This window comes from Myotis lucifugus, unplaced genomic scaffold (genome assembly GCF_000147115.1).
Source record: "Myotis lucifugus unplaced genomic scaffold, Myoluc2.0 scaffold_46, whole genome shotgun sequence".
Taxonomy (NCBI): Eukaryota; Metazoa; Chordata; class Mammalia; order Chiroptera; family Vespertilionidae; genus Myotis; species Myotis lucifugus.
In genome coordinates, this window is record NW_005871094.1 from 4829683 (window position 1) to 4844755 (window position 15073).

General features: G+C 49.3%; 1 protein-coding gene across 1 annotated transcript in view; it reads left to right on the forward strand.

The window, feature by feature from the left end:
• Positions 1-15073, forward strand: part of PLXNA4 (plexin A4) — a 346359-nt gene that overhangs the window by 237815 nt on the left and 93471 nt on the right. Inside the window, exon 4 of the mRNA XM_023753514.1 lies at positions 9775-9875. Coding sequence (XP_023609282.1) covers positions 9775-9875 — 101 coding nt within the window. The remainder of the gene's footprint in view (positions 1-9774; positions 9876-15073) is intronic.

Genomic DNA, 15073 nt, shown 5'->3' on the forward strand with positions numbered 1-15073 from the left:
GGAACTTGCTTGGCTCAGCTACCGGCCTGGATTGAGGTGTCGCTGTGCCAGCCCTGTCCTTCCCCGCCCTCTTCTCTTTGGCTGCTGGAACAAAGGCCCGCCTTGAGCAGACTGAGATGGGGACACTCAGCGCCAGCAGATCCCTGCCCCAGTTCTGTTGGGCCAAGGTCCCTGTTAGCACAGCTTGGTGAAAGATGGCTGGAAAGGAGCAGTGGCACTTAGATCCCAGGACAAAGGCTCCTTCCCACCTGCTGGGCCTGGGTCCCAGGGGGTGTGGGTCCCAGCGGCTCCACCTCTTCCTCCAGCCCTGACCCTAGGGTTGGGTCAAGAGAGAGCAGGAGTCTGTATCTAGGGAGTGGGAATCAGAAGAATATTGTTGGTGGCCATGTGGCTTTGCACAAAAACCCCTGCAGCGACCGAGGTTCCCTAGAACCTAAGAGGACTGGCAGCTACACTGGTTCTCTGTCCCTTTTCACTTGTTAACTCTGTGAGTGCCAGAACACTCCTCCCATCCTAGGCACCCTCTAGCCTGCATGTTGGTGGGTGGCTCTCTGGGCAGGGTGTGGCTGTGGCTGCCAGTGTCCTCTGTCAAATGCACTGATCAGCTTGCCCTGGAAAACTCACCTTGCAGCACCACAGTTCCGGAGGTCAGGCCTGCAAACCCATCATGTGCATGTGAGCATGAGAGCACAGAGAGGGGAGAGAAATTGACATTTACCCTAAAGACGAACTTGTGGCAATAATCCAGAAATTACAGGTTTTAGGGTAGAGCCAAGATTGTCAAATCCATTATCTCCATGAGGTCCTCGGAAAATGTTAGAGATGGACAGGAACCAAATTCATTCATTCATTCCTCATTCATTCATTCATTCATTCTTCCATGCCAGCATTCACTCCCTTGCTCATCAATGTTCACCTATGCCTGAACTGAGTACTAGGAGTGGTGGGATGAGGAGAGGTGACTTCACACCAGCTCTCCCTCCTGAGGGCATTTTATCTGAGAATGATACTGAAACAACAGACAAAGCGTTGTTATTGGCATTGCACTAACACATTCATGGTTCTATCTCCACCAATCTTCAAAATAGGCCTTCAGGGTGCTTACTATTATTCTCAGATGAGGAAAAGGGGGAGGTTAAGTTGTCCCAGTCACCCAGGAAGTGGCAGACCGAGGATTCTAACCCAATTCTCTGCTTCTCACTTGGACTGAGATAAAACTATTCCAAACTCTCTTTTTCTTCTCAGCCACATTTGAAAGAGCCAGGAAGTCTCCCTGGAGGAGGAGGGCTGCACTGAGACCTGCTGTCGGTCTCTCTTTAGGGATCCTACTCAGGGATGGGCCTCCTTGCCCACAGGAAGGGGCCCCTCAGCCGCTGAACTCAGCCAGACCTTTTTGATTTACAGTAAGCGGCCTGCAACGCTATGAAATTTCCAACCCAAAGACCTGGTTTCAGTGCAGGGACCAGAGGTTTCTCAACCTGCTGGGCTGCCTGCAGGGAGTCTGTGAGGCAGGCTGCAGCCCCAGCTTCATTTCAGTTTCCACCCTTGCCACCACCCTGCTGTGTGACCTTGAGCAAGCGGAGCCTCTCTGGGTTGTGGCTTTTCCATCTGTGCAATAGAAAAGGGGTTGCTCCCTCGCTTGGTGAGGGGCATGGCTAATAAGGACCATGTGCCATTGCGGTGCAGCCCACACTGGGAGGAGCGAGGATGGGGTGATTTCTCCAGGCTCTGCAGACAGCATGCTGAGAGCTCCTCTCTCAGCTACTGCCATTTGCTAATGAGAAGCAGCATATGTTGATGATTCCGGCATCGAGGCTTGCTCCTTGGCTGTCCGAGTTTGCAGAGCAAACTGGCTTCCTATTAGGCATTTATACTTATTAATAGCAGCAAATTGCAGCCCTTCACAACATCTGCTACTTTTCATTTGCAAACAGCTTCCCAGGCCATTTGTATTAGTAGTATTTTGTGGCCAATTCTCTGAGGCAGAGTAGGCCTGAGTCCCCCTGTCTGAAAATAAGTCAGTGGAGACATAAGGAGGGGAAAGGATTTGCTCACGGTCACCCAGACACCCAGAATGGATTAGAACTCAGGACCTCAGCTCCCCAAGCCTCGTGCTCTGGGACTATTGCCCTTGCTGTTCTGAGTATCGATGACCTTGACCCCAGAATCCTAGAGGTATGTGTGGACAATGGTGACAGCCAGGCCACTGCCCTTGACCTTGAGCACCAGTCTGTTCTCAAGTGAGGCCCCTGCTGCATTAGCCCCACGGCCAGGAACAAGCAGGAGGAATTGCAAAGTTCAAGGCAAACCATTCTGGAGGAGCTTTTATTCCTGCCAAGAAGATAAGATGATTTCCAGTCTGGGCAGCCAGGACGCCAGTACAGAGGGTCCTGTGAGCATCTGCGCTTCCAGTCAGCTATTTACGTCTGCAGAACTGTGTTCTCTTTCCAGAATCTTTTCCGGCACTTTACCCAGGGGCTGAGGCTCCCTGAGATCTGCAGATGCATCGTCACAGCATTAAGAGATCTTAGTCAGCATGGGAGATGCTGGGAAGAGTCAACTATCATGTTTGATCCAGTTTTTAACAATCTCCCCACCTTGAAACCAGGTGTACCTGGACCTATGTGGTACTCAAGTTAGAAAGAAGCTACCACACTTCACCTTTACTCCTCCTCCATTTAGTCTTTCCCTCTACCTTTCCCAGGACTTTGCACCCTGGTGTGACTTTCTGCCTAGCACTTGTGTATCGGTTAGCTATTGCTACAATAAAGCTGTGTAACAAACCACCCCCAAACTCAGTAGCATACAATTAAAAGCATGAATTCTCATACTCAGGGACCTGAGAGTCATTGTATGTCAGCTGATTCTGGCTAAGCTGGGCTGCAAGGTCCTGCTTCAGTTGAAAGCTGCTCCTCCAGCCGGGCTTACCTGCTTGCTGTGGGCTGGGCTCAGGCCTGCCCCATGATCTTAGGCCAAGCCCAAGGTCTGGGGCTGGGAAGTGCAAGCCACCTCTCCATGCACCAGGAGGCCAGGTGCGGGTGGTGGGTTGGGATATAGGAGGCCACTTTAATGGAGTGAAGAGTTAGGGCTTGTACTACAATCTGCCAGAGCCTGGGACTGGACTCCTGGCCTCTGCCTCCCTTGCCAGTCTGCACGTTCAAATATACCTGCCACCTCTGAGCCAAGAGGAGGGGAATCATTGTGTTCCAGGCACAGGGAGTGACTTGAAACAAGCACAGTGTTCTGAGCCACTGCTCACCAGCACAGGTCCAGGCCCGGGCAGTGAGAGGTTTAAAGGCCATCGTGGGGAGACAGGGGCTCTGCAAAGTCATTTGTCATGTTAGACCCCTGGGGAGAAAAGCAGCCCCAAGTCAGCGAAATGAAGGCTGGACGGGTGACCAGAGGCCATCAAATGAGAGAAAGGCCCAGGAGAGGCTTGCGGGGCTCACGAGACCATGACACCGAGATCCATGTGCACTGCTGAGTTCATGTCCTGGGAAAGGATGGCTTTCCCCAACTCGACTTGTCTCGGGAACAGAAGATAGGACAGCAGAGAGGGATGTGGCACTGGGGCGGCATCTGCACAGCTAGACAGCTCCCCGGCAGCGTCATGGAGTTTCTTAATGGGTAGTCTTGTCTCTTTTTTTTCTTTTTTGACAATTTTGAAGGAAATTGGGTACTTAAGAAGCCTTTGGACATTTAAATTAACTCCCACCAGCAGACTCAGTGTAGCCACTGTAGCATTAGCATCCAATTATAAGAGGAGAGATGGAGCAATAACTCACATTTTGACCAGAATGTCAAATGCTTAAACAAATTAGAGGTACACACAGGAGCTGTATGTTCAGTCCATGGAGCATTTCTGAATGTAATCAGCAGAGCAGCAGGCCCCCTTTGCAATGCAGGCAGAGTGGGACCCTATTGCTAGAGGAAAGCGTCTTTCAAAATATCATGGCACCCAGGCAAGGACTGGACAGTGGGGTCCAGGGCTCAGGGAAAATTTCTCCAGCTGCCCCGCCACACCCAGCCCCAGGCCCTCCAGGCCAAGGGTTCCTGTTGATCAGAGTGCAGAAGCCTACACAGGCCAGGCCCCGGGGTTGAAGTCCTGTGTGGACCCTTTGCTGTATTCTCAGTTTCTCCTTGTCTTCCTATCCCAGGCCATTGTTTTGTAAACTCATGGCCTTGGTCATGGGTCTGGACAGGTGAGGGGTAGAGATGATGGTTCTATTTACAATAGTTCAAAACCGGAAGAAACTACGCTCTACTAAGGAAGTGTACCTTGGTGGCAAAAGGATAAAGCAAATCAGTGCGACTCCCAGAAAGGCAATGATGGGGAAAGAGAGGTGGGGAAGGGGATGGGCAGGCAGGGGCTTCATGATCGTACTGGGGAATGAGAAATGACAGCACAGAGGATGCGCAGTAACAGGAAAACTGGCCGAACTCTGGGGCCCTCTGACTCACAGGCGCTATTTGAACTCTGAGCCCCTCCTCCCCTGGCCTCCTGGAAGGGGTGGGAGGTGAGGAGCTGGATAGAACAAGACTGTGACATTATTTTTCCCAATCAGGACATGGAGGTTCAGCGCTTGAGAATGACAGATCCGGTTATACAGCAATACACGATAAGAGACATTCATCCGAACCCTTTTGTCCATTTGAGATTAAATGGAAAAGAGTCACGATGCCTATCTTTTCACTCAAAGATCTCAGAATATTTCATAAACATGAATTTATTAGTTTACCCAAAGAAAGAGTCTCCCCCTTGACCCGGGAAGCTGAGCAGAGAATAGGTGTTCTCACATCCACCCGATAGTTTCTTCTTAGATTCCTACATAAAATTTACCATCTTACCCATGTTTCAGTGCTCGGTGGCGTTCGCACTGTGCTGCAGCCGTCACCACCATCGCCTCCAGAACTCTTCATCTTCCCCAACTGAAACCCCCTGCCTATTAAACACTAACCCCATTCCCTTCCCTAGCCCCTGGCAACCATTTCTCCCGTCTTCATGAATTTGACTACTCTAGATACCTCATATAAGTAGAATGATACAATATTTGTGTTTTTGTTATAGCCTTATTTCACTTAGCTCACTGTCCTCAAGGTTTATCCATGTTGTAGCCTGTGTTAGAATGTCCTTCCTTTTTAAGGCTGAAGATATTCCATTGTATGTATCCACCACATTGTGCTTATCCATCACCGGTCAATGGAGATTTGGGTTGCTTCTCTTTTGGCTGTTGTGCTGCCGTGAGCACTGGTGTGCAAGTATCTATTCAAGTCCCTGCTTCCAATTCTTTTGGGTGTGTAACTGAGAGGTGGAATTACTAGATCCTATGGCAGCGGTTCTCAACCTGTGGGTCGCGACCCCTTTGGCCGTCAAATGATGCTTTCACAGGGGTCACCTAAGACCATCCTGCATATCAGATATTTACATTACGATTCATAACAGTAGCAACATTACAGTTATGAAGTAGCAACGAAAATAATTTTATGGTTGGGTCACAAAATGCGGAACTGTATTTAAAGGGCCAGAAGGTTAAGAACCACTGTCCTATGGTGATTCTATGTTTAATTTTTTGAGGATGTGCCATACTATCTAATACATTTTTGCACAAAGCCAGTAGAAAGTGTCGAGGTGACTACATTCAGACCCTTAACCCTTCCACCCCAGGAGCCTCCTTCTCCCCAGCACAGTGTAGGCCATAGGAAAGTTCTGAGAGGTGGTGAGGCTCCTGTCCTGGAAGCAGCGAAGGAGCTATTGCAGCCACATTAGTCAATTCTTTTCCTGGAGTCCGTGGCCAGCGGGCACACCTCAGTCTTTTGTGGTCTCTGAGACCATCCATCACGAGGATAGCTCAGTCGCATGGCCATCTGATTTGTTCTCCAGGCAGAAGCCCCCCTCCATGACTTTCTTTTCTCACCTCTTCCTGTGGTTTGAATTCCCTCACTCAGTTAATTAGCATGCCTGGCATTGTAGCTTAAGACTTTAATCAGCGTGGGGTGGTTTTAATTAATCGTGTGTGTCTGCATCTGGAGTGGTTTGTGTTCCAGGGTCAGGAGAGGAGCCAGAGATGGGGGATGGAAGAGGAGGCTTTGTGTGGTGTTCGGTGTGGGTAGAGAATCTAGGTATCTGGGGAGAGAGAAATGCAGTGGCAAGATGGCTCGGGAGCCACCTGGCCACCTGTGAAGCTTAGGAGCAATGCCAGAGCCATTAGGTTACAGAACTGCACCGAGATAGATGGTGGACAAAATCTAGTTTTCGAAAGTGTCAGGACATTTCCTGCTGGTTTTCAGAATTACCTGTGAAGTGGGGAGTGAGACAATGCAACAATGAAAACATGACTTTGGAGATTTCCCTGGGCCTAGCCTTCTTCAGGAAAGTCCTGGAAAGGTGAGGGGCTGGTATCTAGTTCTCAAATAATAGTGACCTTTCTACTTGGTCTTTCAGAACGCTGTTGGCTCCCCCAGTTTTAGCATCCATGCTTTAAAAAAAAATGAAATAAAACCTCACTAGAGTTCAGCAGCGTAATTAAAAATGGCCGAAAACATAGATAGAAAGATCCTAAAAGTAAAGGTTAAAGAAAGTTAAGTTTCATTAAAACTGCACAGGGGTCCACCTAGATGGAAAGCAAAGAATGATGCTTAACTATTACAGTAGCCAATAAAAGCACTTAAATAAGTCCAGGAAGCGGGGATAACCCCAGAGTTTCATCCCAAAGATGAAGCAATGGACAACGTAGGGGCAGACACCATAGTTTAAGGAGGAAATGATGTGTTCAAGATATAAAAGAAGAAAACTTTTTCCATACCTACTCAACTCCTGACCGAATTCATGAGGCCAGGAAGACTGTCAGAGCAATCTTCTGTGATGTGGGAGAGAGGTAAAGTGACAGTGTCATGCAGAATGGGTATTCATGACACAGATAACAGCAGTAATCACTTGTAACATGCTTGATCCGGTACAAAACTTCATACCTGTTGGGTCACCTGTGCTTCGCAAAACTCTATGAATTAAGGGGGGATTTTTATCTCCATGTTTAAAGATGAGAAAAATTGAGATTCAGAGACAACAGGATCTCATTGCCTGACTAGGGTGAAGCCAGAATTTGAACCTCGCTCTGCAGGCTTTCACACTCTTTCCAACCAAGCGAAAATGACTCTTGCTCAAAATCCAGAGAGAAAGGACTTTACAACTTCAGATATTGACAGTATTAAACACCAGTTGCAAGATATTTTTAGCAACCTGGATGCAAAGGCTTTGAGAATGTCAGGTTGGCCAAGCAGCTGGCTCTTTGTGTCGCACACCCCGGAACCCCATGGCACAGCCATCCAAGACAAATTATAGAACAAGTTCGTGGGAGAAACTGGGGAGGATATTAATTAAGTTTAGACCAAGAAAATGCTTTCGATTGAACAAGTCATGATTTTCTCTTTAAGACCAGGCAAAAAAAATGGAGTGCTAGACAAGCAGCTGGAACAGATGAAAATATTATTATGTACTTATGTTACCAACTTTCACCATCTATGGCCCCTTTTATTACCTTTTTCCCCTCCAGGCATCATGTTTTGAAAGATTTTTGCCTACTAAACAAAGTGAATGTATTAAGTAATAATATATTTCCTATTCTTAATATAGCCCATACATCATTGGGTTCGCATACAAACAGAAAACAGCAACAATTCAATTTCCATTAGGCTTTTGGAAATATTGAAAATAGCTTGTGGACCTCATTACCATTCACAAATTCCTATGAGTCCAGGTACTTTGGGCTGGGAACCATTATTTATTTGCTTCTATGACCAGCATGTAGATGCCCTTCCAAGAGGTATGGGAAGAAATTGAGGGGGCAACGGGAAGAGGGTGAGTTCCTGGCTGTGTATAGAGTCAGTGGGGTAATTTGTAAGAAACTGATTGTCAGGATTAATTACACAAATGGCAAGGGTGTCTGTAGGTAGAGCCAAGGCATGGCTCATGCTGATCACATAAGTGGTAATAAAAGGAAAGATAAAATCCCCAATGTGCAAAAAAGACATCTGAGAATGTGGAGAAAGGGCCCCCAAGGCCAAGGGCAAAGCAATAAGACTGGAAACAGGAAACTAAAAGGTAACTTGGAAGAAGTGGAAACGCAGTGTGGTCGTTAAGAATGCTCAGTGTGTACCTGAGAGAAATAAAACAAAACAGAAGGTATATAAAGGGAAAGGAAAATTAGAGGAGAAAGGAAAACGAGATCATGTGGGATTTAGAATTCATTATTAATTAAATCCCAAAGGGAGTTTCGAGCCTGGGCAGGCTCTGGTGCCAGTTCGCTGTGCAAGAGCTACAAGTCGCCCCTGCCAAGCGGTACATAATTTTGCGGAGGCAGATGCCCTGCAAGGCAGCAGGGAGAACACAGACTCCGCATTTGCTCGGCATGCACGGAGGTGCAGTCAGGTCAGCGGGGTTTACAGCTCAGGGCCTGTTGTCTGATGGCAAGAAATTTTAAAAGATGACCACATCACATTCTCTTAGTTTAAGCCGAAAGATTAGGTAAGAAATCATTGCCCAAATGGAAAAGGATGATTTTAAAAAAAAGTTTTGTAAAGAAGAAACTAACAAAATGGAGAATAAAGGCCAAGGCTATATATAAAAAAATAAATAAATAAAATTCCATTTACTCCTGTGGATTGGTATTAAGTGCCTTCTATGTATCGGGCCCTGAGAAGTCATGTCAAAGGGATCCCGGCAAAGCTACATCGGAGGACAAAGAATGGAAACAGATCCCTGGGAGCACGCTGGCAATGGAGGCGTTTGGGCTCAGCAGCCGTGTCACCTGGAACGTTTACGTTAACGATCGGCTGGTGAAAGCGAATGTAAAGTTTTGGAGTTTGAGAGGAAGCCTCTAATCACGAAAAGGTGTGGGTAAGAGGAGAAAGAGCAGCAGCTGCTCTTTAAAAGCACCAGAGTGAAAACTGAAAAGCTCTCGGAGCCAGTTGGCCAACGTTATGAGAAAAAGAGAGTAGGCAGGTAATAGCTACAGAGCGAGTTTATTGCACCTTGTTCAAAGGCACGGAGAGCCCGGCTGGTGTGGCTCAGTGGTTGAGCGTAGACCTATGAACCAGGAGGTCACAGTTTGATTCCTGATCAGGGCACATGCCCAGGTTGGGGGCTCTATCCTCAGTTTAGGGCGTGCAGGAGGCAGCCGATCAATGATTTTCTCTCATCATTGATGTTTCTATCTCTCTCTCTCCTTCTCCCTTCCTCTCTGAAATTAGTAAAAATCTTTTTTAAAAAAGGCATGGAGAAAGAGAAAGTGAAGGTCTTGGTGGTGGGTTCAAGACCCCCTGGAACCACAAAAATGATGGAGGAGGGTGAGAAGAAGGCAAAATACTTTGTGGCAAAAGAGATACAAGACTGGGGAAAGAATAAACATTTGAGTTCATGACGTTGATAAGAAACATATGATGAACTGGATGTTTGTAGAGATATTTGGGGGTTTCGGTGGTAAGGAAATGTAAATGTAGGCTATATAAGTATATTATATAAGAATTTAATCTGACCTGTATGCAGTCGATTCCCAGAGATTTCTAAGAAAATAAGAGGTGGCTATCTCCCTTGGGCACTTACGTGGCCACCTGCTCAAATATGATCATGCAAGATCCCTTTCGGTTCTGGGGCTCTGGACCCTTCATGCTCCTGCACTGTTTTAGGTGATACACCTGGTAGACTGCAGCCTCTTTCTGGGGAAGGACTGAGTGTCCGGCAAAACCTTGACCAGTCTCTCGCTTGTTGTCCTGTCCCAGCTCACCAGAGTGCCCGTGGAGTCCTGTGGTCAGTATCGGAGCTGCAGTGAGTGCCTTGGCTCCGGTGACCCCCACTGCGGCTGGTGTGTGCTCCACAACACGTGAGTACCGCCCGCAGCTTCCTCCCGCCGCCCCCTCCCCCAGCACGTCTCTTCCTCATCTTCTCTGTCACCACTCCTTCCTTTCCATCTCTCTTCTCTCCCTGTCTTTGCTGGTTCTTTGTTCCTTGTATCATTTGAGAATTTTATCTTCTTTCTTTAGTTCTGATTTCACTTTAAATCACCAAATTCCCATAAGACCTATAGAAATGGCAGTGTGGGAATGGTGACGGGTCAGGCTATGGAATGAAGCTGGAGGGCTGGGGAGGTTCGGACATTTCTGACCGTGACTTGACTCTAGGTTGACATTCCAGGACTAAACGGCAGGGAAAAGGCATTGGGCCTTTTCCTCAGGGGCCATTCAATCATGCGCTGCATCCATACTGTCCATGTAATGATTCACATCCACCTCACAGATTCTTTGATACCCACCCCCTGAATCTTCTGGTGCTTGCGACTCTTCTGGTTCAGCTCAAGTGTGTGGTTCCCTCTGTTGTCAGCACTCACCTGGCCGCCAGAGCACGTGGGCCTGGGGTCACAGTGAAGCCCTGTCCCAAGGCTGGGCACTCTGCCCTTGTACATCTGTTGTGCTGATTCCATTTTATTCTGTAAAAGTGGGAAGAGGGCAAAGGTATGCAGTGGAGGCAAGGGTAACCTGGTACATGAAATGAGTATGGGATGCAGGGGACAGACAACCAACCCAGACACGTGGGGAGATTGAAGGCCTTTCTTAGGGTATCCAAAGACCCTTGGCATCACTGACTGGAGAAGCCAACGATAGGTGGATCCCACTCTGATGGAGTCGGGTCCCAGTCAAACTGTTGCCGTTGGAACCCCAGGTTTCTAGTCAGCACTTGAAGCCTGATGCTCTGTGAGTTGGACATAAGTGCCATGAACTAAGGAAAGGGACTTTAGCCTTCCTGCTTCATTAGTCGCACTTAGTCATTTTCAACTTTATGAATAGCAGGACGGAATCCTGCCCCGCCCCAGGAGTTTCTCTGAAAGTTGGAAACACCCCCCTAAATTCTAACACATCCTCTCCAAGGCCACAGGCACACTCATCGCTGGGTGACAGTCTTGGGCATAATGAGCCCTTGAGCTCTTTACCAGTAAGAGAAGCTCTGAAATCCCTCGGGTGTGGTGTGGCGGGAAAAATGGAGACAACTGATGTGCACTGGAATACACATAACTCAGAGCCGATCAGAACCTGGTGCAGAAGTGTATACAGAGTTTACAGTAACCAGGAGCAGTGGAGCCCAGAGTGGCTCATGGCAGAGGGTGGAAGAGATTGCACTGAGAATTCAGATCAGCTCTGACAACCCAAGAGAATGCCTAGCTCAGCGGTCACCAACCCGTGGTCCACAGGCCACTGGTGGTCCGTGAGGTCCGAAAAGTTGGTGACCGCTGGCCTAGATGACACTTCCTAAGGCAGAAGGGAGGTCATTTTCTTTGTCCCACACAGTGAGGCCTCTCAGAAAGGGACCAGGCTCCAGGCCCATTGCTTCCTCGGGACCATAGGCCAGCTGGCCTTCTGCTTGGCCGAGGCTGGCTCAGCTGCTGCTGGCACGGGCACTCACATCTGGCACTGTTCAAGGGCAATCAGAAGAGCTGGCCCCTCTCTGACGCCCTATGCCTAGGGGACCCAAAAGCAGGTCTCCATGTCAGCTTTGATCCTGCCCATTGACGTGGCCAGCCCCACACGGCACTGAGCTGCCCACCGCCCATCCTCCCATCCCCTGACCTGAGTTTAAACAGGAACGAGGGGAGGAGATACCAGAAACTACTTCCTGCATGGCCTCAGCTTCCCCTTTACTAACATAATACCTGCCTCCTGTCAAGTGATAGGAAACAGGTGGACTGGGGACAAGGTGAAGTCGGGACAGTTCATGAACGAGGCCATCAGCCTGAGCTGGGAAGCCAGCATGACTGCTGTCATCGTGGCTTCAAGAAAACAGCCATGGGCAGGAACTTTGGGCATCTTCCACCAAGTCCAAAGTCCATCCCCCCCCCCCACCCCAGCTGTGCAGCACCTGGGGCAGCATCCCAGCTCCTCATCTGTGGATTGGAGATGATGATTCCTGACCTGCCCACCTCCCTGAGTCTGAGGGGAATCTGATGAGATCATGCGGGTGGAAGGGCACTGGAAACTGGAGAGTGTGACGTGCAAGAGGGTGGGGCGGGAATCTTGACACAGTTGGGGAAGAACTGAGACCTCCTGGGGGCCCTGCCTCTTATGACCTTGGTTGACCCCCATTGTTTGTCCAGATGGCTCTGCTTTAATTGCATCCTTTCCTCCCCAGCGGTCTCCCAGCCTCCGACTGCCTTCCTCTGGTGGTAGATGCTCCTGCTGCCTTCCTCTCGCCTCCGTTAACCTGGCGGCATGTCTTATCCAGGTGTACGTCAGGACAGCCCTTGTGGAGCACAGGCGCCCAGAGGGCGGAGGCTGGGCAGTGCTTTTTCCATGCCTATTACTCAGCGCTGCTGCAGGGGTGCCTCCTCCCCTGCCCCCCAATGCCACTGTGGGAACAACTTTGTGAAAGTTGTGCTGGACTCTGGAGGGAGGACTGTCATAGAAATCAGTGCAATGTAGCCTCGCTTTGTGCAGACATGCTATGGGGCTTTGGATAAGAATAGCCGATTCTCATGGCTCCTGGTATTCTATAAAGTCACCTTGAACACCCAATCCCTGAATACTGAACCATCATCGCTCCTAGGAGAAACACAGAGCTAGGTTCCTATGAGCCTCCGGTCAATCCCAGCATTTTTGTCCGCCCATCAGTACATAACCATGTTTTATGTATGTTTCTGTTTAAAGACACCTTATTTAATATACATTGTTTCATTAACCTTGAACTCACAGCCAACAGCATTGTAGTCTGGGCCTGATGGAAGCGTTTATTTTCTCCATAAGACATATCCCAGCCTTCTCCCACTTAGGACCACTGGGCAGCACTTCACCATGATACTTGGGGGCCATTTTAAACAGCAGAACCACCAAGAAAAGGCACAAAAATGTAAAAAAAACCACATGACACTAAATAGGCCACAAAAAAAGGCATTCATACTGAGAGCTGAAACAGGAGGGCAGCAGGGTGGCCTTGTTGAACCTCTGCTGGGGGCATCTGCTGGTGGCCACTGAGATTTTCCTCTGCTCTGCTCATGTTTGGGAGTGACCTTGAAAAGGCTGCAGTATCGATATGAGGATTATAACAAATGTTAACAAGTAGGCAAATTCACAAGTACGGAATCCACAGATGATGAGGACCGACTGTGTCAGACACAGTTTATAGAGAGGAAGCACCATATGTCTCACAGTGATGGTGGTGTGAGGCTCAACGGAGGTCATAAAGGATATTGTGAAAGCTCCTGCAGGCCTAGGTGCTCTCTGTGACCTTGGGCCTCCAGGTTGTGTGAAGACCCTGGTGTGGCGGCTAAGCTGACATATCTGCTAAAGCCCAACACCCCTGGGAGGATGCAGCTCACAGGCACCTCTAGGCCAAGGCCACCCACCCACCGTGACGCTCAGCACATCCATCAGGCCTCCCTAGCAGAGTGAATGACCAAGGAGAAGCCCTGGCCCTCAGGGCTGGGGATGAGTAGGTCCCTGGATCTTCTGAGATGTTTGCAATCAGGGTATAATGTTTAAATTTATAGAGTGTGACCCGCGGGTCCTAAGTGCACAATTTGAAAAGTTTTGACAGATGCAAACACTCAGGTAATCCATATCCCATAGAGATATGCATTTCCTTCCTCCAGAATGTTCTCTCCTGCTCCCTTTCTTCCCAGTGGGCCTTTCTTCCCTACTTCTTAAGTTTAGGTCAAAGCCATTGCCCTCTGCTGATATGCTCTCTTTTATTTTAAATGGATGCCAACTGGACAGTCCTGGGTGGGAGAGGTGCATGAGCACATGGGCTGAGCAGGAGGGGAGAGAGGCTGCAGCCAGCAGAGCAGGTGCAGGAGGTACGGAGGACCAGAGAGCCTGCAGACACTTACTCTGAGCACCTCACTTTGCTAGGAAGGGAGCGTGGTGAAAAGTGCAGGGGTTTTCTCATCATGGGAGTGCTGAGGCCATACCACAGACCTGTCCGCAGGCCTCTCACACTGACCTGCCCCCTCTGTACCAGGGGACTATGTGAGACCACCTCTGCCCTGGCTCTCGGGATGGAGGAGAGGGTTGCCGTCTGTACTAGCATCAGCACGTTTGGTAGGCCCACGTCATGGACGAGACCCTGTGCTGAGTGCTGCAGAGCCCAGGGAACATGCCTGTCAGGAAAACCAGGGCACAGAGCACCATGAAGAGGGCTCCTTCAGGTCACAAGACAGCTGTCACTTTTGCCAGCTTTCCCCATGGTTGTAGGAATAGGAGGGTGGGAACTCTGTGGGAAGGGAAAGATAGAAGGTGTGTGTGTGTGTGTGTGTGTGTGTGTGTGTGTGTGTGTAAGAGGAATGAGAAAGAGAGGGAGAGAGACAGAGACAGACAGACAGTGACAGGAATAGGAGGCAAGCGCTAGAGCATGCACAGTTCAAGGCGGAGCCCCTGCTAGCAGGTGGCTGTCGTGGCTGAAAGGGCTGTTTGTACTACAAGGGCACAGGTGGGTTACAGACTAAACAGGCTTAAGAAATGCTCGTGTAATTGAAACCCTCCCTCCGGTTACTCAGTCCCAATTGTTTTCAAGAGCTGGCCTGCCAGCCCCAGCAGCACAGAGGTTCACCCTGCGGCCCTTCTCACAGTGCCTCCGGCTTACTGGTGTAATGGCAATGATAGCTTCAACAGTCTTGGTATTTATTTGTCCATGAATCTTGAGCCTTAATTCCCCGGGCATTGATCTTGGGCCTAAACCTACATGTTCTGACTTGGATGAAGGTAAAGGAAAGCCAACGGCTCAGCTTGCCTTCACCTGTCCTGGGCCTGGAACCTTCCCTCCAACCACTAGGCTTGGCCGGTCCCCAGCCCCTCTTTATCTTCCCCTCCCAGGCCCAGGCCAAGAAGCCTATCTCAGTCCAGCAGGTAATGGGATCCACGGCAGACCCAGCCGCATCGATTGGCCCAGACGTTACCTTTCTGAAGAAGGGTCCTCAACGTCACTCCTGGGAGGCTCATGTAACCCAAGACATCAACGGGGGAAGATAGGATCGGCTTTCATAAAGTCTCTCCCTTGCCCCCTGGTGACCTCTCCTCTTTGCAGATTTCTTCTGTTGGA